The sequence below is a fragment of the Syngnathus floridae genome, chromosome 20 (assembly GCF_059516105.1).
Source record: "Syngnathus floridae isolate MCC-2025c chromosome 20, RoL_Sflo_1.0, whole genome shotgun sequence".
NCBI lineage: Eukaryota > Metazoa > Chordata > Actinopteri > Syngnathiformes > Syngnathidae > Syngnathus > Syngnathus floridae.
In genome coordinates this window covers 6,109,586-6,129,185 of record NC_142432.1, presented here as the reverse complement: position 1 = coordinate 6,129,185, position 19,600 = coordinate 6,109,586, and the positions used below count along the sequence as shown (strand labels likewise).

Sequence of the window (19,600 nt, the reverse complement as noted above, 5' to 3'; positions counted from 1 at the left end):
GATGCGACTTTATGTACTGTCAATATTTTCAAACTGTGGTTTGTATACTTTCACTCCAATTCTTTCTTAATAATATAAAAATAGATCACAATAGTAAAAAAATACATTGTAATTCATATTTAAATATTTGTACGTCATCATCATCACCACCCAAAACATTTACAAACTTCAAGTTGCTCACACATCATCTACATTAAAACTACGCAACGAACGTCCCTTTCACATAAACAATCCGTGTTGTTTTCAATTCCATAAAATGAGCAACAAAGTGAAGATGAGCGAGAACAAGCGTCCGTCGTCACAGCAGCTCCTCCAAGCAGGCGTGCATGACGGGCTGCCTCCAGTATGAGAAGGCGCTGAACTCAGGGCAGGAGAAGGCGGCAGCGTGTTGGCGGCCACGCAACGGGAACACGTGATCCACCAGCTCGCTCAGACGTGAGTACCTGACAACCAGCGATATTTTGATTTTTATTTGATCACGATTTAAGTACTGTTTTTTCCTGCGCTCACGAGGTTTTGTTGCCTTTGCTCTGCTCCAGGATCAGCTCGCCCTTGGGGTTCACCGTGAAGATGCGGCAGATGGACACGCCCGCCTGCCGGTAGGCCAACACGTCCTGGAATTTCACAGCCAATTGAAAGACGGCGATGTCGCAATGCAAAACACAGCGCGTACTCACGCTCTCCCTGTTGCCGAACGCGGCGTAGAAGGGTTGCTCGCCGGCCGAGAAAAGCTTCCCGATGTCCGACAGGCATTCCACCTTGAACTTCTCGGGTTTCTTCTCGATCATCTCTCTGACGAGACCGGCGGCTCATCGTCATATCGTGTTGCGACATGCGTGATCATGTCCACGCGTACCTGTGGAAGGCCGAGAGGAGGCTGCTGGGCGCCAGCAGCAGCGGCCCCCGGGGTAGCAGCGTGCCCCTGTCGTTGACCCTCTGCAGGTACCCCCTCGTCATGTCCGCCATGCCGATGGCCCGCGCCGAACAGTACAGGAACTTGTAACCGTTCCTGATGCAAAAGAGGACCTGAATAAGCAAGACTTTTTGGGTCGCAAGAGCAGGGAGAGCGAACATACTGGTGCACGGAGTGGTAGAGCTTGGCGATGCCTTCGTGCGTCCAATCTTTGCCCAGTTGAGGCAAGATGTGACCGAACACATCTGACCTGCCGTGACAAAAAAAAAACTTACAAGAAGGTTTAAAAGCCATTAAGAAGAAGAGGAGGAGGATTGGGGTACTTGGTGATGGTGCCGTCGATGTCTGAGATGACCACCTGGTCGCTCCAGTCCCACAGGTAGATGGTCCCCTGGCAGCGACACGTTCCCTGGTACTGAGTGGTGATGCTGAAGGTCACGTCGTTGGGACCCGCCTTCAACTTCAGACCCGCCTGCGGGTACGGAGGTCGTGTTGAGGCTTTTCTTTTCAAGCTTGACGTGATCGGGTCTTACGATCTGCTCCGATGACAGGCGCAGGGACTTCCTGTAGGCGGGACCGGCGGTCACGTCGTTGAGCTCTTTGGTTTCGTCGTCGCTCGACCACTCCGAGGTTTTCTCTCTGAAGGAAGGCTAAGCATTTAACTTTCATCGGCACTTTTTCAGGTTTGCACAAATCATCTTGGGTAACCCAGATGTTTCGAAGGTGACGACTCACTGTGCTTTAGGGTCCGTGTCAGGAGCTGGACTCTCATTGGTCAAAGTCTCCTGCGGCTCCAGCTTGCTCTCTGTGGACAACTGAACGCAAAGCAAGTATGTCCGTTTGCATGTTACACAATTGTAAATTGTGAAGAGGTGTGGCTACCTGCTTGACGCTGCTCTTCCTCCAGAACCACCATCGCCCTGACTTTTTAGGCATCCTGTCCCTCACCCAGGCTTCTTCTGTGGCCTATTGGTCAGGACACGAGCAAATCTCAAGACCCTTTGACAAAAGATTTCAGCAAATCCTGTGATAGCCACAAATCGAATGAGGAAATTACTTTTGGGAGGTTCTTCTGAAAAGCCTGCATACTGAGGATGAGCGGTGCCGCCAGAGTCCAGTTGTAATATCTGCGAGAGAGATCGAACGACGATCGTGATTGACACAACCAAGTTTCAAGCAAGGTAATCTTACCTGTGTCCAATCCGAACCACCAAATTGGGATCATCGATGAGTGCGGGGTTTTCCGCGAAGTCATGATAGCCGATTTTGTATTCCAGGAATTTTTCTGCATGTGCACAATTTGTTGTCTTCCATTGTCATCCCACAGGTGGCGCCGGTGTTGCTGCTTACCGCCGTCGATCTCCGAGTCAGCGCTCCCGTCGCCGCCGCCGCAAAGCGACAGCGCCACGTCGGGCAGGTCGGCGGCTGAGTCGGAAAGACACTCCGCCCCGCTATCCCCGTGACTGCCGCCCGCAGCAGTCGTCTCCGTCCAGGACCTCGAAACCTGGTCCGACTCACTGAACACGTAGGTGGACATTTGTTTTTGTCCTTTGAAACACGGTAAGCCGTATTAGCATGTTAGCATGTCACCTTTACCTCTTGGGGAAATAGAGAGCGATGACGTCGGGTTCAAGTGCGCTCAGGTCGTCCAGGTAGATGTCTTCTGGTCCCTGATGTTGACTCCTCTTCCTCACACCTCAGTAAAGAGAAGCGATCGTGTCGTGAGAAAAAAGGATAACTCGGGTTTTATCACTTCCTGTTCTTCTCATGGGCACCACATCCTTCCTGAGTCTTGTTGATATCGATTTGTTTTGAGAGATGCAACTTAGGTAGTTGCGAGACTTTGACAAATCTTTTAGCAAATCTTGTGAGACTTGTGCAATTTTGGCTCACCTCGAGTCTTCGCGGCAATCTCTGCGGACTTGGTATCTGACTCACTGCGGCGAGGCGGAGTCGAGCTCCACCTGGGCTTGCGAGGAGCTTTCCCGCTGACGTCAGCTTTCTGGGCTTGGGGTTTGACAATGCTGCAGAGAAGATCTTCGTTCTGGTGTTCTTGGCCAGAGATAATCCGGAAATGCGTATCCTCCGAGGGGGTGATCGTCAGCACCTTTGGATCAGAGCTCTCCCTTTTAGTCACCTGCTTCAAGAAAAATCTTTCAGCAAATCTTGTTTGGCTAATTTCAAGAGACACCCGCCTCTCAAGTCGTTTTGGTTAGCGGCGGACATAAATTGTTTTTACCCTTGTGGATTCCGGGAACTCGCCCCAGCTCCATTGCATGTGGGCCTCAGCTCTGAAGGTTGTCTTCACCATCAGCTCCGAGTCGCTGTTGGGCGATGCCGACTCAGACAACACGCTGCCAGCAGAGCACAAAGTGACCCAACCATTTGTCTTTGGGTCGCCAACATGGACAGAGCGATGGACTCACTTCATGTAGGGGGGCCAGTCACCATCGGAGAAGGGGTAGCTGTCCCACTCGAGGCTGGTGGCTGGGGAACATCCAAAGTTGTCCTTTGTTGTTGCCGATGCCCTAAAAAAAAAAAAAAAAAAAGGATTTTCAATTGCTGGTGGCCCATAGCCAATCCCAAGATGGCCAAGTTGTTTTAGGATTTGACTCACCATGAGGTTATCTCCTCATCCGAACTGAGCCCAGGCAGCTCCAGCTCGCCCCCTACTGGCCGGCTCTGATCTTCCTTGCGGGGCTCGGCTTTGTGCTTCCGCCTCCGCCGTTTCCGCTTCCTCCCTCCCGCCTCTTCCGGGCCACCGAGGGGACGACCTTGGTTCTTGATGAGGGCGTCGTTTGAGGGGATGGGCGAGGTCGCCAGGTGGGCTGGGACCATCTCCTGTAAGCATTCAAAGAAATTTAAGATAAAAAGTCATCGTTTTTCTTTTTTTTTTATGTCTTAAGTGTAACTTACATCGCATTGTTCTATCTCCTGGACAAAGAAAGCCTCACCGTTGTCTCCCAACTTCATGTGCAACTCCACCGCTTCTCCATTTATTTCTATGTCGATCTGCAGGATCATAAATGCTTATTTTGTGAACCTCCCAAATTCTGGGAGACTCCAGAGAATCTTGGTAGACTTTGGTGAAGCTTGAGACTTCTGAAAATCTCATGAGTCACTCACCACTTTCTCTCTAGAGCGCAGTACTCCCAATTTTCCAAAGCGTACGTGGAAGGGGGAACACTGGAAGGATCCATCAGGCTGCCGCACCACCACCACATCGATGCAGCCCGATAGCGTGGCCTGATTGATACCCTTGTAGAGTTCCTTAACGGTTACCAGAACCTGGCCCGCCAGCTGACCCACGTAGTTCATTCTGATGGCCGCCTGCCACATAACACAAAAATGACCAAATTATATTGCCATTGAATTCCCATTTAGGGTTCTACGAAGAAAACAAAAATCCTTGGTCAACAACATAAACCTGACCATGACACCCGATGGGGCGAGCGAGACGTTAAGTAGTGTTAATCCTGTTTAGCAGATTAGTCTGCAAATCTAGCTTTCCCTAGCCTGCGTGTGCCGTACATCCAAGCGACATGTGAGCATCTGAAATCATATTTACCATTCTAAAAACAAAAACAATCAACATAAAGCACAATAATAAACATCCTATTAAATGACTATAGCCGGTCAAAAGGGAGCAAAAGGGATGATTGCCTTTGTGGAGGTAGATTATTGATACTAATAAGTTTTTTTTCTAATCATTAGAAAAATTTAATTAAATGATTAAATAAGCGTTAATTCTATCGTAGTTAAAAAAAACTTTTTTAAACCATGAGGAGTTCAGGAACACAATTCGGCGCTCGGTTATGACAGAACTGTGTTTTGTTTTTCTTTCCATTTTTTTAATTGATACGTTTTAAGAAATACAAACAAAAGTCGCCACGAATGTCGGCGCTGAAATATTAACATTAATGTCGCTGACAGAACATATCAGACAAGCAACAAAAAAAAAGTTAAAAAAAAAAAATTCAGCAAAAATGACGTCAGTCATTTCGAGTGGTTTTAATGACTCCGTGGCCGACAAACGAACAAGTGCACGACTTTTTATTCGTGAGGTTAGATGTTCCCACCTGTATTAGAGGACCACCTGCCGCTGCGTTCTCGTCCTCCACCTCGGGTTCTTTTTAAATCTTCTCAATCCCCAATAGCAGCGAATTCAGCACGTGACACGAACGGTGTGGTGACGTCACCGCGGCTATCGCGTATGTTTAAAATAGATTTGGCTTTAAATTGAATTTATTACAAGGTGGCTTTTGACCTGCAACTAAAATTTCCTATAGCGTTTTCTTTTATTAAATCCTTTTTTTATTTATTAGAGCGATGATGACAGGTGAAAACAGTCCAAGCAACACAAACCATATAGAAAAGTGAAAAAAAAGAATGTGAAATTATATATTTGCACATATAAAAGCATAGAGGTACATGATGGAAACACATGAGAAGAGTAGTGCCTTGAGATACATGTGGAATTTGTTCCGTGACCACACTCCAAACAATCTGTTTTGTCCTGAAGTTCAGGCTAAATCTATTTGATCACCAACATCTTCAACGGTGACTTTTTCTTCTTCTGGCTTCTTGGTCAAGTTGTCCATCTTCTCAATTGCCGCTCTGGAGTCTGTAAAAGGAAGACATTTTGATGGAAACCATGGATGGATTCACGACCAACTTACTACCTTTCCGCATCCCCGTGACGGATGTTTTCATCTTGTCCTCGGGAGTGTTGGCACCAAACACCACGTTACCCTCGGTGTCGGTCCAGTAAGAGGTCACGCCCAGGTCGGGCGTTCCCTCGATCACGTCCAGCTAAAAATAGTAAACCATCATGTACACTAAATAAAAAGTCAGTAAATGGGAGAACTAGTTCCTCTACTTACCCTGCCCAAATGATTGCAAAAATATTTTTTGTTTAAAAAATTTTTCAGACTATCATAAGTCAAGTCCTGAGCAAATATTTGGATTCGGGTTGGTGTCCATGCTGGTGGCAGATGTGAGGCTGCAGGAATCAGGAGTGAAGGGCGTGGATGGTGACAAGGTGGAGGCCAGTTCAGGAAAAAGGGAGACAACTCACAGGTGAGGTTGAGGGGGAAGTTCATGCTTGTTTTTTTTATTATCATTAGTGTCGTTGGCAAACACAAAAGACTAACAGTGAGAGTGGAGGTGGCAAATATCGCCATGGCGATCGGTGATCTTCACATTGGACGGGCGGTGGAAGTTGATCATCACAACACAACAAACAATCTGGTGATCATGTGTGACCGCGTTTTGCCGCAAATAATGTCAGTCTTGTGCTCACTTCTTCTCAGATGGATACATATTTTGATGTGTGGTGAATATCAACTTAGTTGCAACAAAGAAAAGCTAATGTGATGAAATTGTATGGAGTGAGCAGTAAGTTCTGACCCGTTTGCAAAAAAGGGGTCAAACATGTCGAGCGACAGTCGCTAACGCAAAACAAAGAAAACACAATTAGTCCGTCGAGCTTTTACAAGCAAACAGCGAGACGTTCTCGTTGAAATCGAAACATTTGAAAGCAGTATGGCGTCATTGGCTTGCGAGCACCTCATGACCTTTGACCTGGTCTACATTCAGCATCAATTTCAACATCAACATTGTTTTGTTTGCTTTTGTCCAGGTACACACATTGAGCAGGAGATGGGACGGGCTCATTTTTTGCGGGCGGCCACCTCCTCGGGGATGAAGACACTTACGGTGAACTCTGCGCTCTCGGTGCCGTACTTGTTCTTGACCAGGATGCTGTACTTGCCCGTGTCGGCCGTGCTGACCGCCGTGATGGTGAAGCTGGCGAACTTGCCCGACTCCAAGCGTAGAATGCAGTGCTCGTCCGACATCAGCTCCTTTTCATTCTTCAGCCACGTCACCTGGGGCAACGGCTCGCCTGAGATGTTGCAGGTCAGGTTGAGCGCCTGTCGGAAAAGGGTGAGGTGGGGGGGGTTCATCGGGTTAGCTCCATGTGAGGAAATGTTGACGCATTTGGTGGGGTTCACCTTGCCCTCTTGGATGGTGACGACGTCGGGAAGGCCTCCTGCCACTCGGGCGCGGTCTGAACAATCACAAGGAACTCGGTCAGATGACCAAAACGCCACTTGACGAATGAATGATGGATGAATGAAAAGCTTAAATGTGGCTTACTTTTTTCTGCAATAGCAGCCGCTCTGAAGAAGACAAGAAACGCATCAATCAAATTCTTCAAGCGCAACAAAGCAAATATATACTCACTTGAGTCTCTTGAATTCGGCCAATGCGTCCTCGTACGCTGGAAAAGATGAAGCGCACGATTGTAGAAGTAGCCCGCCGCCACTCAAAAAATCAGGCAGCTCAACTGACCTTGACCCGTCAGCTCCACGGTCCTCCTCAGACCGCCTTTGCCGTCATTGATGTTGAACTCAATAGCGTATTTGCCCATGTCCTTCTCGGTGGGCTCGCTGATCTGCAGCCACAACTGGTCGCCCACCACGCCGCTCTTCAGGCGGTCCGAGAAGGCGATGGCTGAGTCCCTGGAGGGAGAAGACCAAAATTAAAGGCCTTGCAAGAGAAAGCAAAGTGTCTTAAAGCCAACAGACTTGAAATGTTGTCGGACCAACCCACTTGTAATGCCACGTGACCGGCAGCAGGTCGTTATAGTAGCTGACAAAGGTGTAGAGGCGGATGCCTTGATCCGTGCTGGTGATCTTCAGCGGCGTGGACGAGTTAGCTGTAAAAAAGCCAAATAGCTTTTGCGGCCGTTGTGTTGCATCACCGTAACTGCACAGGACGGGCGTTCAATTTACCGATGTAGCTGAAGACTTCGCTCATCAGGTCTTTAAAACCTGCCAGAAAATGTCTTTGGTCATAAATATCTTCCTAGTAACACGAATGATGACTTTCATAGTGTGACGAGGAAAGAAAGGTTTCCATACATTGGTCAGTCAGATTTAACTTGGACGTATCTTGTCCCCGCTCGTCTTTCAGGACCGTCTCGTAGACGCCGGCGTCCTTCTTGGAAATCTATCAAGACAAGGGTCAAATGGGTATAATGTCGCGGAAAAGCTGCAATGTCAGCAAAAAAGTAAATCAGTGCAAATTAGAAGTGTTCAAATGAATCGATTAATTGACTAATCGATTATCAAATTAATCAACAATTACTTTAGTCATCGAGTAATCGTTTAATTTCAACTTTTCCTCTTCAGATTCAGTTGTTGTCTGGTTTCCATGGTCATTCATGAAAGCAGACTAATGAGCTATTATGTCGTTTGTGTTATCCGATTAATAAAAGGAATAATTGTAATAAATATGACAGCTTTAGTCTAAATCAATGTAAAAAAAAAAAAAAGTTGACAAACAAAGCAAAGCAAACATGGATTAACTAAAAATGAATGAGTACGTAAATGGTAATAATAAGAAAGCAAGCATGCAAAAAAAAAAAAAAAATCTAGCAAATGATCCCAACTTTAAGCATTCTCCCGATATGGACGTCTGGAGAGTCGCTGGGTGGGTCGGGCTGCAGTGGGAAAAGCAGCTTTATTAACATTGGCGATTTTGAGGCAGGCGCGATGGGGCCAAGCATGAGGCATCAACGGGACAGACAGACAGACAGACAGACAGATGTAGGTCATGCCTATGATACTGATTTCATTTTAATAGCTGGTGATATGAACACACACAAATGATGTCTTTTAATTTTAGGTCATTATTTTGGTTGTTGAGTAAATTGAAAAAAAAAATGAAATTAAGAAGGAAATATTAATTAAATAAAAATATTGGCCATTATTTTCTAACTTTAAGATTACAGTATTTAAGTATGATTTTTTTATTTATTAAAAAAAAAAAATCCTCTTATTGCTGATTGGCTGGGAAAAAAACAAAAGTCTCACCTGAGCTATTTCCAGTTTTAGGACGCCCTCGGTGAAGCCCAGATTTTGGTCGGCCTTGATCTCCCGGCCGTCCTTGTACCACAGCGCTGTCGTCTCCTTCTTTATATTTCCTACCTTGAATGCACCACGGAAATAGAACACAGCATGGTCATGTAAAAATACAAACGTTCCAATAAATCAAGCAACAGATGAGTGTCACCTTGCACTTGAGTACCACGCAACATTCTGGAGTGACCTCGTAGCCCAAATACTCAATAAAGTGAGGACCTGGAACAATGAAATAATGTAGAATCATCTAAAAAGATGGAGATTTATATGTATAAATGTAAAGTTAACCTTGCTTTCTGAACCATTCTTTCCTCTGGAACTCAGATTCCTTCTGCAGATCCTTGAACACTGAAAACAGGAAAAGCATACAGTACGCCCTCTAGTGGACACATCATGTGACAAGATGGCTAAGGCTAGCTGCTTTATTGCTCTGTGACACTTCTAGAATGGCATTTCTTGGACGTCCTACCATCTCCTATGAGTACCAAGCTGGACTGGTTGGTGGCTTTTCCATCCTGCATCTGGAAGGTGAAGGTGCCTTCATCCTCAGGCATCAGCGACTCCATGATCAGCTCAACCACGCCGGTGTTTTTGTCAAAGTTCATCTTGTATTTCTGGTAACAAAAACATCAAAGATTGGTTTCAAACTGTTGAGAAGAAGAAAAAGGATCTGCCTTCTGGCTCGCCGGCCAACCTCGCCCTGGGCCACCACGTTGTCGTTGAACACGTAGTCCACTTTGGCATTGGCTGAAATCTTCTCGGCCTGCAGCCAGAAGCGAACTCTGCCCTTCTCCAGCATCTCCACGGCCAAATCCGATTTGAGGGGAATAGCTAGCGAGGATGAGTGAGGAAAACAAATTGACTTGAATGACTTCTAGTTGGAAACAGTCCTGTGGAGGTACTCACTGGGGAACTTGTGATCGTGGCTGATCTCCAGCAGCCTCTTCAACTCTGTCACAGGCAACACATTAAATCTTGACATCTCAACATGGGCTGAAACTTTTTTTTCTCCATAGAACATCACCGTCCTACCTTCAGGCGAGATGGTGTAGCTGGATGAAGCTCCGTCCGTGTGAGTGACCAGACACGAATAGATACCAATGTCTTCCTCTCCGGGTGAGTTGAAGGTAACTTTGGACCTGAACAGAATAATCAGAATTATCACCTGAGCGAGCGCCCGTTCTTTGGTGAGCCCATTCCTGGAATCTCACTTGTTCCCTTTGGTCTCCATGGTCAACCGTGACGAGTCGTCCATGTCTTCGTAGTTCTTGGACCACACAAATTTGGAGTCGGGTGTCATGTTGGCGCATTCGAAGTTAAGAGAGATGACGCCGTCGTCGTCCACGTCCACCAAGATCTCCTTGGTGCCTGCGACGGGATGCGAGTTAAACATTGCACAGTGACCAGTCGTTACGTCACTTTCCTACCGGGCTTGGTCACGGCTTGGACCGGTTCGGAGATGTCCGAGCTCTTCCCCACGCCGGCCTGATTCTGAGCACGCACTCGAAACACATACGACTCTTGCTCCTTCAGATTCTTCACCTGCAGGATCGAGCAATCGTTTGATGGCAGCCATCTCCCTGGCGTTGGGGATGAGTCGACAGCACCTTGAGGAAGGTGTTCTCCGTGGCCTTGGTATTGAGTCCTCGCCAGGCTTCCTCCGGGGCTTCTGCCTCCTTCATGTCCACGTAGAAGCCGTTGATAGGATCGCGCCCCTGGTACACCGGAGCTTTCCACAGCAACACCATGGAGTCGCCTCGCACCTCTCGCAGCTGGAGATCATGAGGAGGTCCTGGGGTGCAAAAAAAAACGGTAAAAGACGATAGGCTAGCTGTTTATGCGTAGATCCTCGCACCTGGAACGGCAATGGTCCACTCCTCGCACAAGAAGGTGTCGCTGGGAAGCGACGGGATGCCGACCCCCGCGATGTTGGCCGCCCGAACCTGGAACTGGTACTTCTTGTTCTCCTTCAGATCAGTCACCTGTCCACAAATAATGATTTAGAGTCTTTCACAAAAACTAACATTGGGTAACACTGTAAGGTAAACGTGTGTTTACCTTTCTGCCAAAACAAAAGATTCACCAAGTCTGTTTTCGGACTCACCCTGTAGGCACGTTCGCTGACCGCCCTGATGTTGGCCTCCTGCCACTTTCCCGCCACGCCGTCCACAACCTCACGGTAGTCCACGAAATACCCGCTGATGTCGGCCCCTCCGATGAAGGTGGGCTGCTTCCACCCCAGCACCATGGAGTCGCGTACGCATTCCAGCACACTGATTCCGTACGGTGGTGCAGGCGACGCTGAGGTGACACGCAAACTCAAATCAGCCTAGCTAACAATCCTTCATTGTTTTTCCACTCTATGCTAAGCTAATATTTCTGTCCTTGTGTAAAGATACATATTAAAACAGTAATCCCTCGTTTATCGCGGATAATTGGTTCCAAAAACCACCCGTGATAAGTGAAATCCGCAAAGTACGGTCACCAACGAGAAGTGCTGGGCAGGCTAACGAGTTAGCGGAAAGATGCTAATTCGCAATCGTGCTAACACGCGAAAACGGACTTCTCAAGGAATGTAAACGAACATTTGGAGCAATACTACATTGTACGAAAGGTGAGACACATGTTTCCTCAATTTAGAAGTTTTATTTTGACTTTTAAATGTTTTTTTAATTTGGAAAAAAAATCCGCGATGTAGTGAAGCCGCGATAAATGAAACGCAAAGTAGCGAGGGATCACTGTAGCATGCAAAAATTGTAAAAAAAAATAATTTTGTAGGTAATTACTATTCTTCTTAGTATTTATTATTATAATTATAAATATTTATAATGTATAATTATAATAATTTATATATAATATAAATATCACTGTATATGTTTGGTGTATAACACTTTGAAGAGCTTTAAATAGAAAATCATCTTCACATTCAAATAAGGCTAACCCAGGCTAAGCTAAGGTAGCTAAGATAAGGCAAGCTAACTAAGAACTGGGCTAATGAAGCCTGTTAGTTGATGTCAGATTACACCTAAAAGAGATAGCAATTGGTTACTGATAGCGTGTGATCATCTGACATTCTTATGATGTGATTTGGTGGTGGTGGTGGGTAGGCGGGGGGCGCCTAAGGGTCTTCGGGGCAACAAGACAATGCGCCCCCCCAAGTGGGAAGGCTGTGGAGAGCCAGCACGTGGTCTAAGCGTGGCTGCTAGGGAGTTAGTGAGGTTTCACAGTGACTTACCTGCTGGCAGTACGCCACAGGAGTACGCCACCTACTGGTCATGTGCAGTGTTGTGAAAATGAGTTACATTTTTCCTGGTCACCGAGACATTTTGATATGCGTAAATCAGTGGGGGAAAAGTGGACTGGGATGTCATGGGGTCTTTACATTTTTGAGTTTGCTTTTTTCCTGAAGAGTAGCTTTTGCCACCTGTTGTCTGAATGTCATGAGTGCATGGGGGAGCATTTTGGAGAGGTTTGTTTTTACTCTTTCCGGCCTCATCCGGTGCTCACCTTCAGCCCGTGTGTCTGGCCTCGCTGACTCCTTGTTAGCAGAAGCATCTACTGTCAACCCGCATGCCCGCTTGGCCCCGGGGGCTATCTTTTTAGCCGGCCCCTCGACGCCTGGCGAGTCTAAGTGTGCCGCTACGTCAGTGCGTGCTTCACAAAGCAAGCCTGGCGGTGGCTCTGAGGGCGGCCCGTTAACCAGAGCCTGAGCCACGCCGCCCCTCTCGGACTCGTGGTTTTTGCCGTCCGAGGGGCCAGAGCTAGCCGCCACCGCAGACCCCCGCTCGGGGAGCTCAGGGTCGGCCCGAGCTTTGCTTTTTGTGTCAGCGGGGAGCTGGACAGTGTCATGCGCGCCAGTCCAGTACGGCTTGTGCGCGGTTAGTCGGCCATGGTTACCCCCCGGCCCCGTCTCCGGCAACACACCGTGAGGAATGCCGCCCCCTACAGGAGTTAGCAGAGAGAATCAAGAGAGGCTGCTTTTAAACACAAGCACAAGATTACAGTTGCAATTAAAAGCAAAAAAAAAAAAAACAAGATAGAAACTTAGAAACTAAACAATGCCTTCATCTGACTGGCAAAGACAATGAAGACAAGATGGCCAACAAGTGATGTCCATGTGATGAAAACATGCAGACAAACACATGGCAGTAATCCCCCACGTTTTTGCCTTTCACTATTTACAAATTCACGGAAGGGATTTACTGTTCTCAATGCCAATGCATTTCCCATTATTGCAACAATTCTGCATCCTTTCATTGAATTTCTCCAATAAGGACATTGTTGCAATAAATGTGCTTCATAGATGGGAAAGAAACATGCCAAGTTGCAGTTAAAGGCTAGAAATGTGTTAGTTTGGAAGCTGAAGAGGTTTACAAGGGCTCTTACAGAGTATCTCGAATATCTGATTGAGACAGTGCAAGGCAATGAGCAGAACATTCCAAGAGAGCGAGGTTAGTCGCCTGGTTTTGATGGGGGTCCGTGCGCTGGTACCTTGAACACTGGGGAGTGATTTGCCGACACGACGCGTGTCCGGGACGGATGAGAAAAAAAGGGAAGGGAAAGGGAAGGATGCTGGTTGTGTGATTCTTGGGCTGGTTTGTAACAACCGCTGAGTTGGATCTCACTGACCCAAACTAGAGGAAGTCTACAAGTCCTGACCCGCCTCTGGTTGTGCAGGGAGCTGGTGGTTGGGTTGGTTTTGGTGGATGTGGGTGGGGCGGAGCAGACAAAAAACAGTGACAGGGTGGTGGAGTGCAACCACGGTGGAGTGGAACAGTGTGGGAGTGCAAGATGGTTCAAGAGATGCCACATGTCTCATATGCTTGACCATAAACATCAGTTCAGTTCCTTCTATGAGATCTCAGTGGTGCTTTTCCTCACCAATCGCAGCCTTCACCTCCACAGGCTCTGATTCCGGAGAGAACGGACTAAGTCCTGCGGCGTTCACAGCCCTCACCCTGAACACGTACTTCTCTCCCGTCGTCAAACCGTGGCATATAAACCTGAAAAGATGGAGTTGAAATACTTCAACATAATCTAGGAGATCTGGGTTAGCCTTGGATTGTTGAAATTCGAATTAAGGTTGACCTGGTCACGTTGACGGGTTTGTTGTTGCACGGCTCCCAGATGTTGCTGCCCACAATGCTCGCCTCGATGTAGTAGCCCACCAACTCCTTGGCGTCACGAGATGCTTCCCAGGATACCACCACCGACGTGTCTGTGTTCCTCGTAGGGACGACTTTGCTCGGCGCGGATGGCGTATCTGCCGATCCCAACATTTTCCGGCATCATAACCGAGGATCTGAAGATACACACGTGACCAAGCGGCTTTCTGACCGAGCTTGTCGCCAACCGTGGTGGCCTCGGTGGGGTCGGATGGCTCGCCGACGCCAGCGGCGTTGCAGCAGCGTACGCGGAAGCAGTAGGAGTTCCCCTCCGCCAAATCAAACAGCGCGAAACGAGGCGACTTCACCGGGATCTCCGTGTTCACCCTCTGCCAGCTGTCCGTGCCTGAGACACACTGAGGGGAGATGATCATGTGTTTTCTGTTTCCATTAGTTCTGAACCTGTTTGATTACCTTCTCCACATAGTACATGACACCTTCCAGGCCTTTCTCGCCAGGTGGCTTCCAGCTGAGGACCAAGTAGTTCTTGGTTGCTTCAGTCACTTGAAGTTCTTGAGGTCTGCCAGGAACAATACCCTCTGCCAATACAGCCACAAATCAGAAAGAATCAACATTCTGAACTGAAAAATAAAATTATTTTTGTTCGTTTGCTTTTAAGACATTGATGATCTTGCAAACCTGCAGGTTCTTCCTCTGTGACAATGATCTGGCCGGTCCAAGGTGCAGTGTTACCTGACAACGAGAGGATGGAGATTCTGTCTAGCATTTGCTGTTTAAAACAATATCTAAAGCACGGTACCTCTCATGCGAGCGCGATCGGCCGGGTCCATGGCGGCGACAGGTTCGGACACCCGGGATGGACGGCTCATGCCGCTCTGGTTGACGGCGCGCACACGGAAGATATAGGAGCGACCCTCAACCAAGCCGGTGACCGGGAATCGGGCAAACTTGATAGGCGTGTCATTACACTGGATCCAGTGGGTTGTCCCGACCTCACACCTGCACGTATTGCCAGCTTGTGATCAGAACCGGCGTGAGAATCTTTTTTAATTCTTTTCTAACCTGTCCACAAAATAACCCAGGATGGAGCTGCCACCGTCGACTGCCGGCTGCTTCCAGGAGACAATGATGTAGTCCTTGTTGGCATCTAGACAGCATACATCCAGGGGGGCCCCTGGTGCCCCTTCAACTTCAGCTTCAGCATCTTGGACGGAGCAGAAAGGTCAGTCGTTTTGACTCGATGACATCAAGCAATATGTCGGTTATTTCGGTTTCAATCAACCCTGCACCAAAATATAATTTATTTCCCCTTGGGTCTGATATGCAGATGATTGGATTATCTCATGGGACCATTCCATATCTGAGCCCACTTAGAATAGTGCGACTGAAGAAGACCTTGACAGTGGCCGATGAGTGTTGTGGTATTCCCGCCATGCGCCAAGTGGGACAGATTGGAAATGTCAGATGGTTTCCAAGAGCCCGCCGGCCATGATAAGCTTCACTGGCCTCTTTTTCCATGGCGGTCCATCTCTGCTGAAGATATTTCAAAGCAGCAGCTCATACTAAAACATCTTGATTAGAGAACGGACTTTGACTCCATGGCACAGTTGACAAAGCTCATCTTGCTACTATGACGAACTTGTTTTTGTCATCAATGGTTTTCTGGGTCATGAGTGGGTCTTGTACATTTACTAGTCACAGGTGAAAAACCAGCTCACGACAATGTTTCAGATTTGAGCTCACCCCTCACAAAGACGTAGGCGGAGTAGCTTTTGTATCCGGACTTGGTGGTGACGCGCAGAGTGTAGAGTCCTTCATCCTCTTTGTTCAGGTGCGTAAGGGTCAGCGTAGCTCTGTCACCACTCCAGTGCATGTGATTCCACTTGGACGGGGACAGGAGAACCCCTGGGTTACGGAGACGTTGCAAAAATGTAAAGTCAACAAAAAGACTCAGTCCGAACTTAACTTACCGTCTCTGTACCATTGCACCTCGGGCTGGTAGTGATGCAAAGCTGGGTAGATGATGACGGTGCAGCCCAAGCTCATGGTCTCGCCCTCCCTGCCGAAGGATACGCCGAAGTTGTCGACGATGTTGGTCTGGAAGGTGATGCCGTACTCGGACACGGGACCATCTGGAAGGAACCCGGTGAGAACCAGCATTAGCCAAACGAGGTCGCCATTTGCTGATTTAACTGGATGTGGTCATGCACTAAACTAGTGAGGTACCGCAAACCAATGGTGATGAACAACGATAAATTTCCACCTCCAAACCATCAATGATGTTGGTTAATGTTAAGAGCCCATAGATTAAGAGTAGACTCTTCTTATTACTATTGACAAGGGAACTAGGAATGAGTTAAAACAGTACCGAAGGTGACCATGCACACTTATTTAGCTAGGTGATGTTAGCCACACAAGAACCATGTGACCCAATTACCTTTCGCACGAGTCCCTGCAGCAGCAGTAAGGAAACAACAAGTAAATACCAAAAGTATTCGTATTGTCATTCTTGTTGAGAGTAATTTTCCGTCTCAAAGCATTCGACCACGATTTGGTGCAGCATTTGCCGGTCCTCAGTTTTTACATCCATAAAATATATGACATGACATCATTCAGCCATATTTTGAGTTGATACGTACGTCTCGGAGCAGGCAGGAACTCGTCCACTTCCCCTTTGAACCCTGCGTGATGACAGTCGTTACTATGTTTTGTTTGCATTGGAAACATGAGAGCGCGTTTCGCCAGATGTCGAGGGGCGCATGCCGGACAAAAGGGCCGCTAATCACAGCGGCATCCCAAAACTGTGATGTTGAAATCCAGTTGGGATGGGAATTTTTGGAATAGCTCATGACTCACTTTTGACAACAACCGAGGCGTAGGCGGACACCTCCCCCTTGACGTTCATGGCCGAGACGCGATACTGGGCCGTGTCCTCGAAATCGCACCTGGAAAGAAGAGAAGGTCAGGTTAGCGATGCTGGCAATGCACACATTCTGTCATGACCTCAACCCCCCCCCCCCCCCTCCCCCACTCCATGTAAATAATACCCACTATGTGACCACGGTAAGGCGCTCTGGAACTCCCAGCCAGGAATACCGTTGCTATAAATAAACACAGCTGGTGATGTCACGTCCACCAGGTGCAGACCACGACAGCACACATTCAGCTCAGAGTTGCAATCGTTTGTTTCAAAAAGTGTTTCAAGCAACAATCGTGCACTTGTGATTTTATCAGGAAAGGCCAGTCGGCACCTACTTGTTGATCTCCAGTGAGTGGACGCTGTATTTACTCTCGATTTTGTACTTCCCGGCGTTGGCAAGATGGTCGATGGCCACGTTATTTTTGTACCTATAAGAAGAACGTTTACATTTGGGAGGATTCTGATGAAAGTCAGCGGGATGTCGGGCGTCTTCTTGAAGGCCTACCAGACGACTCGGGGGTCCGGCCAGCCGCTGATGGTACAGTGCAGCCTCACGCACTGCTTCTCCCATACGGTGTGTGAGCGAGGCTTGATGATAAACTCCGGGATGTGCATCAGGCTGTCTTCGTTCATGCGCTTGAAGTGCTCCTCGTGCTCGTAGAGCTACGAACAAAGAGGGTTGAGAACGCACTCCAGGAGGAACCCAGCCTCTCGCCCCACTGACCGTTTTATTCATGGAGATGCGCTGGGCCGACTCACGCATGGTCTCCTTCCTGGAGATCTGCTCCGAGCGCTCCATCTCCAGACCGCTGGTGAACGTGTCGCGGCGCTCCATGTAGGTGGCAGTGTTCCTCAGTCTGCTCTCGTCCGAATATCCCGCCGCAAACTCTTGACTAGATAAGCGCCGGTTGTGAGCACCGTGCCGGCAATCTTTCCAGATTCCAAACATAAGACGCTACCTGGTCCTGAAGACGGGCACCACGTAGCCGATGATTTGGTTCTCTCGGTCCACGGCCAAGTAGGAGGGGTTGGTTCTCTTGGGCAGCGGGTCAGGTCGGGATTGTGATGACCGATCAAGGCTGAGGCGTAAGGGAAGCATTTTAGGAATGTGATTGGACAGGTTACACGTGACCAGCCCAGAACTTGATATCTGCTCTTGTGGTTGTTGTTATTGACCGTCAATTAATTTCTAATTAGTGTCTGGCTGAGTGTCATCAAGCAGCATATCATCCAGACTTAGCCTCTGGCGGCTGCATCGTTAGCCCCCCTTTCCTCACCCCGGGGTCTTGGTGGGGCGCCCAAGCGAAAGATCATGTGGCGCTAACAAAACCTAAACCCCTGGGGCTGTTCGCACGCTCCGAGCAAGTGTATTTAAAGATGTCCGACGTGCTGCTGCGGCTTGGATGCCGAGGAGGCTCTTGGTTGATTTGTATCCATGAGATTCAGCTCCAGCTCCGTGCTGGATATCAAGGATATCTCATAAATGACTTTCTGTATGTCAACAAATAATTTTTAAGCCGAGTTTCGGTCATTCTATTAGCGCACTGAATTTTGAATGATGACTGCTTGGACTTTAACTCAAGGCGAATATTTTGGGGCCAAACCAAGAAAACAAATGAGGCAGAATTGCTTAAACTGCTTTTTTTGGAGCATTTCATATTTGTCCACAAATTGATACAAATATCAGTCCCCATGTTTGTGTGTTTTTGACAATGATGCAACTTTAATGGATCAACAAACATCTATCCATCCATTTTCTTGCTGCTTTTTGCATCACCTGTAAAGTGATGCTTTTGGAGCGATGAGGATTCTGCATGGCTGCAGCAATTACGCCTTATCGTTTCCAAGACATTAGTAAAATGAAGCTTGAATTCTGCATGCATGAAGACAACATGCAGTAATGCTCAGGTGTGGGCGCAATGGAATGGAGATGATCCCAAGTGAGGATGGAGCTTCATCTGCAAGTGCCGTTAAGAGGGGGGAGACCATGGGGAGGGCTTCCTGAGTCTTACCCCCTGGTTCTGGTGCCGGCGCTGGTCCCGACCGAGTACCCGCTCCCCGACTGGTAGCGGTAGCCCCTGTCGTAGCTGCGTCCGTACTTGCGGTAGAACGGTACTGAGGTAGACATGCTTGCGGGTGCCTGCGGATTTTGCTCTGCTAGGTTAGCGTCCGAGAGCTTCTCGCAACATGTTCCTCCACGCTGAACATGTATCGTTAATATTCAGGCAACTTGTCACATGCTGCACCTTTCTTGCCAGAAACTCACCTTTTTGCGTCCGCGGAACGGTTGCCACTTACCCCCCCTGCAGGTCACTTGCTCAACTTCAAGGGGGCAATTCCACAATGAAGCAGGTAGGAAGTAAGAAAGTGGCTGCAGGTGAGCAAGACTGAGGTGCACTCCAGCAAAATAATACCCGGACCCCCCAACAAATGTCAGTGTGTCCCAGCAGCAGCCGCAGCCTTTTAAGGGCAGGGTGGGGATAAATATAGCGCAGGCAGGCGGGGGAGGTTGCAGGTCGTCCACCAATAAGCAATGGACGGCTGATAAGCAGGTAAACAAAGCGCTCGCCTTAAAGTGCATCAACATCTGCCAACCCGGGTTAACTCACCCCACAAAAGTTTGGAGAAACATTTCACTTATTTTAAGTATAAGATAAGCAAGGTCTAATCTGACTGAAATGAAATTAAATCCACTCAGACTGACAGATGCAGG

At 48.0% G+C, this 19,600-nt stretch overlaps 2 protein-coding genes and 1 long non-coding RNA gene across 13 annotated transcripts; 1 reads left to right on the top strand and 2 right to left on the bottom strand.

Moving 5' to 3' along the window:
- Positions 1 to 94: 94 nt before the first annotated feature.
- LOC148380985 (phosphatidate phosphatase LPIN2-like) lies at positions 95 to 5,107 on the bottom strand. Of its 8 annotated transcripts, none has more exons than XM_088363128.1 (20): positions 4,993 to 5,107; positions 4,040 to 4,243; positions 3,830 to 3,925; positions 3,531 to 3,754; positions 3,340 to 3,441; positions 3,153 to 3,267; positions 2,807 to 3,050; positions 2,510 to 2,609; positions 2,264 to 2,430; positions 2,105 to 2,198; positions 1,971 to 2,040; positions 1,796 to 1,879; positions 1,649 to 1,728; positions 1,447 to 1,552; positions 1,237 to 1,385; positions 1,077 to 1,163; positions 857 to 1,009; positions 678 to 792; positions 511 to 614; positions 95 to 443 (listed from the first exon to the last, which is right to left on the bottom strand). In XM_088363128.1, the coding sequence occupies exons 2-20, from the start codon at positions 4,229 to 4,231 to the stop codon at positions 299 to 301; spliced, it is 2,427 nt and encodes an 808-aa protein (XP_088219254.1). In that variant the 5' UTR covers positions 4,232 to 4,243; positions 4,993 to 5,107; the 3' UTR covers positions 95 to 298. The 8 variants fall into 8 exon arrangements, with proteins under 8 accessions (XP_088219254.1, XP_088219255.1, XP_088219252.1 ...); XM_088363129.1 differs by having other exon boundaries at positions 511 to 593; XM_088363130.1 differs by having other exon boundaries at positions 288 to 443; positions 524 to 614.
- Positions 1,827 to 16,539, top strand: LOC148380984 (uncharacterized). The gene is made up of 9 exons (XR_015854603.1): positions 1,827 to 2,094; positions 2,241 to 2,438; positions 5,845 to 5,992; positions 6,555 to 6,832; positions 9,287 to 9,739; positions 9,858 to 10,793; positions 10,953 to 11,147; positions 15,050 to 15,189; positions 15,295 to 16,539. It is a non-coding gene; the product is annotated as an uncharacterized LOC148380984 (long non-coding RNA).
- myom1b (myomesin 1b) lies at positions 5,251 to 19,335 on the bottom strand. Of its 4 annotated transcripts, XM_088363121.1 has the most exons (39): positions 18,900 to 19,066; positions 17,847 to 17,966; positions 17,612 to 17,780; positions 17,393 to 17,550; positions 17,223 to 17,315; positions 16,824 to 16,912; positions 16,607 to 16,648; positions 16,405 to 16,419; positions 15,938 to 16,099; positions 15,711 to 15,872; positions 15,030 to 15,171; positions 14,767 to 14,966; positions 14,646 to 14,699; positions 14,421 to 14,545; positions 14,179 to 14,362; positions 13,930 to 14,104; positions 13,723 to 13,844; positions 10,946 to 11,142; positions 10,697 to 10,823; positions 10,449 to 10,633; positions 10,269 to 10,383; positions 10,053 to 10,209; positions 9,874 to 9,980; positions 9,748 to 9,792; positions 9,536 to 9,672; positions 9,311 to 9,455; positions 9,130 to 9,189; positions 8,993 to 9,060; positions 8,794 to 8,907; positions 7,840 to 7,927; positions 7,711 to 7,749; positions 7,529 to 7,634; positions 7,268 to 7,437; positions 7,160 to 7,196; positions 7,073 to 7,095; positions 6,928 to 6,983; positions 6,631 to 6,846; positions 5,596 to 5,725; positions 5,251 to 5,537 (listed from the first exon to the last, which is right to left on the bottom strand). In XM_088363121.1, exons 1-39 carry the CDS (start codon positions 19,013 to 19,015, stop codon positions 5,437 to 5,439), a joined length of 4,551 nt encoding a protein of 1,516 aa, XP_088219247.1. In that variant the 5' UTR covers positions 19,016 to 19,066; the 3' UTR covers positions 5,251 to 5,436. The 4 variants fall into 4 exon arrangements, with proteins under 4 accessions (XP_088219247.1, XP_088219249.1, XP_088219246.1 ...); XM_088363123.1 differs by lacking the exons at positions 5,251 to 5,537; positions 5,596 to 5,725; positions 16,405 to 16,419 and adding exons at positions 12,349 to 12,783; positions 19,154 to 19,335 and having other exon boundaries at positions 5,994 to 6,846; positions 18,900 to 19,027; XM_088363120.1 differs by lacking the exons at positions 5,251 to 5,537; positions 5,596 to 5,725 and adding an exon at positions 12,349 to 12,783 and having other exon boundaries at positions 5,994 to 6,846; positions 18,900 to 19,069.
- Between the last annotated feature and the right edge of the window lie 265 nt (positions 19,336 to 19,600).

Excerpts from the sequence above, each read along its gene's own strand:
- LOC148380985 (XM_088363125.1), bottom strand. The coding sequence starts at position 4,231 with ATGAACTACGTGGGTCAGCTGGCGGGCCAGGTTCTGGTAACCGTTAAG. Across the intron at positions 3,442-3,530 it reads GATGAGGAGATAACCTCATG|GGCATCGGCAACAACAAAGG; the intron begins GTGAGTCAAATC and ends TTTTTTTTTTAG. Across the intron at positions 1,553-1,648 it reads GACACGGACCCTAAAGCACA|AGAGAAAACCTCGGAGTGGT; the intron begins GTGAGTCGTCAC and ends GCCTTCCTTCAG.
- myom1b (XM_088363120.1), bottom strand. The coding sequence starts at position 19,015 with ATGTCTACCTCAGTACCGTTCTACCGCAAGTACGGACGCAGCTACGAC. Across the intron at positions 9,981-10,052 it reads ATGGAGACCAAAGGGAACAA|GTCCAAAGTTACCTTCAACT; the intron begins GTGAGATTCCAG and ends TATTCTGTTCAG. Across the intron at positions 8,908-8,992 it reads GCGTGGTACTCAAGTGCAAG|GTAGGAAATATAAAGAAGGA; the intron begins GTGACACTCATC and ends GGTGCATTCAAG.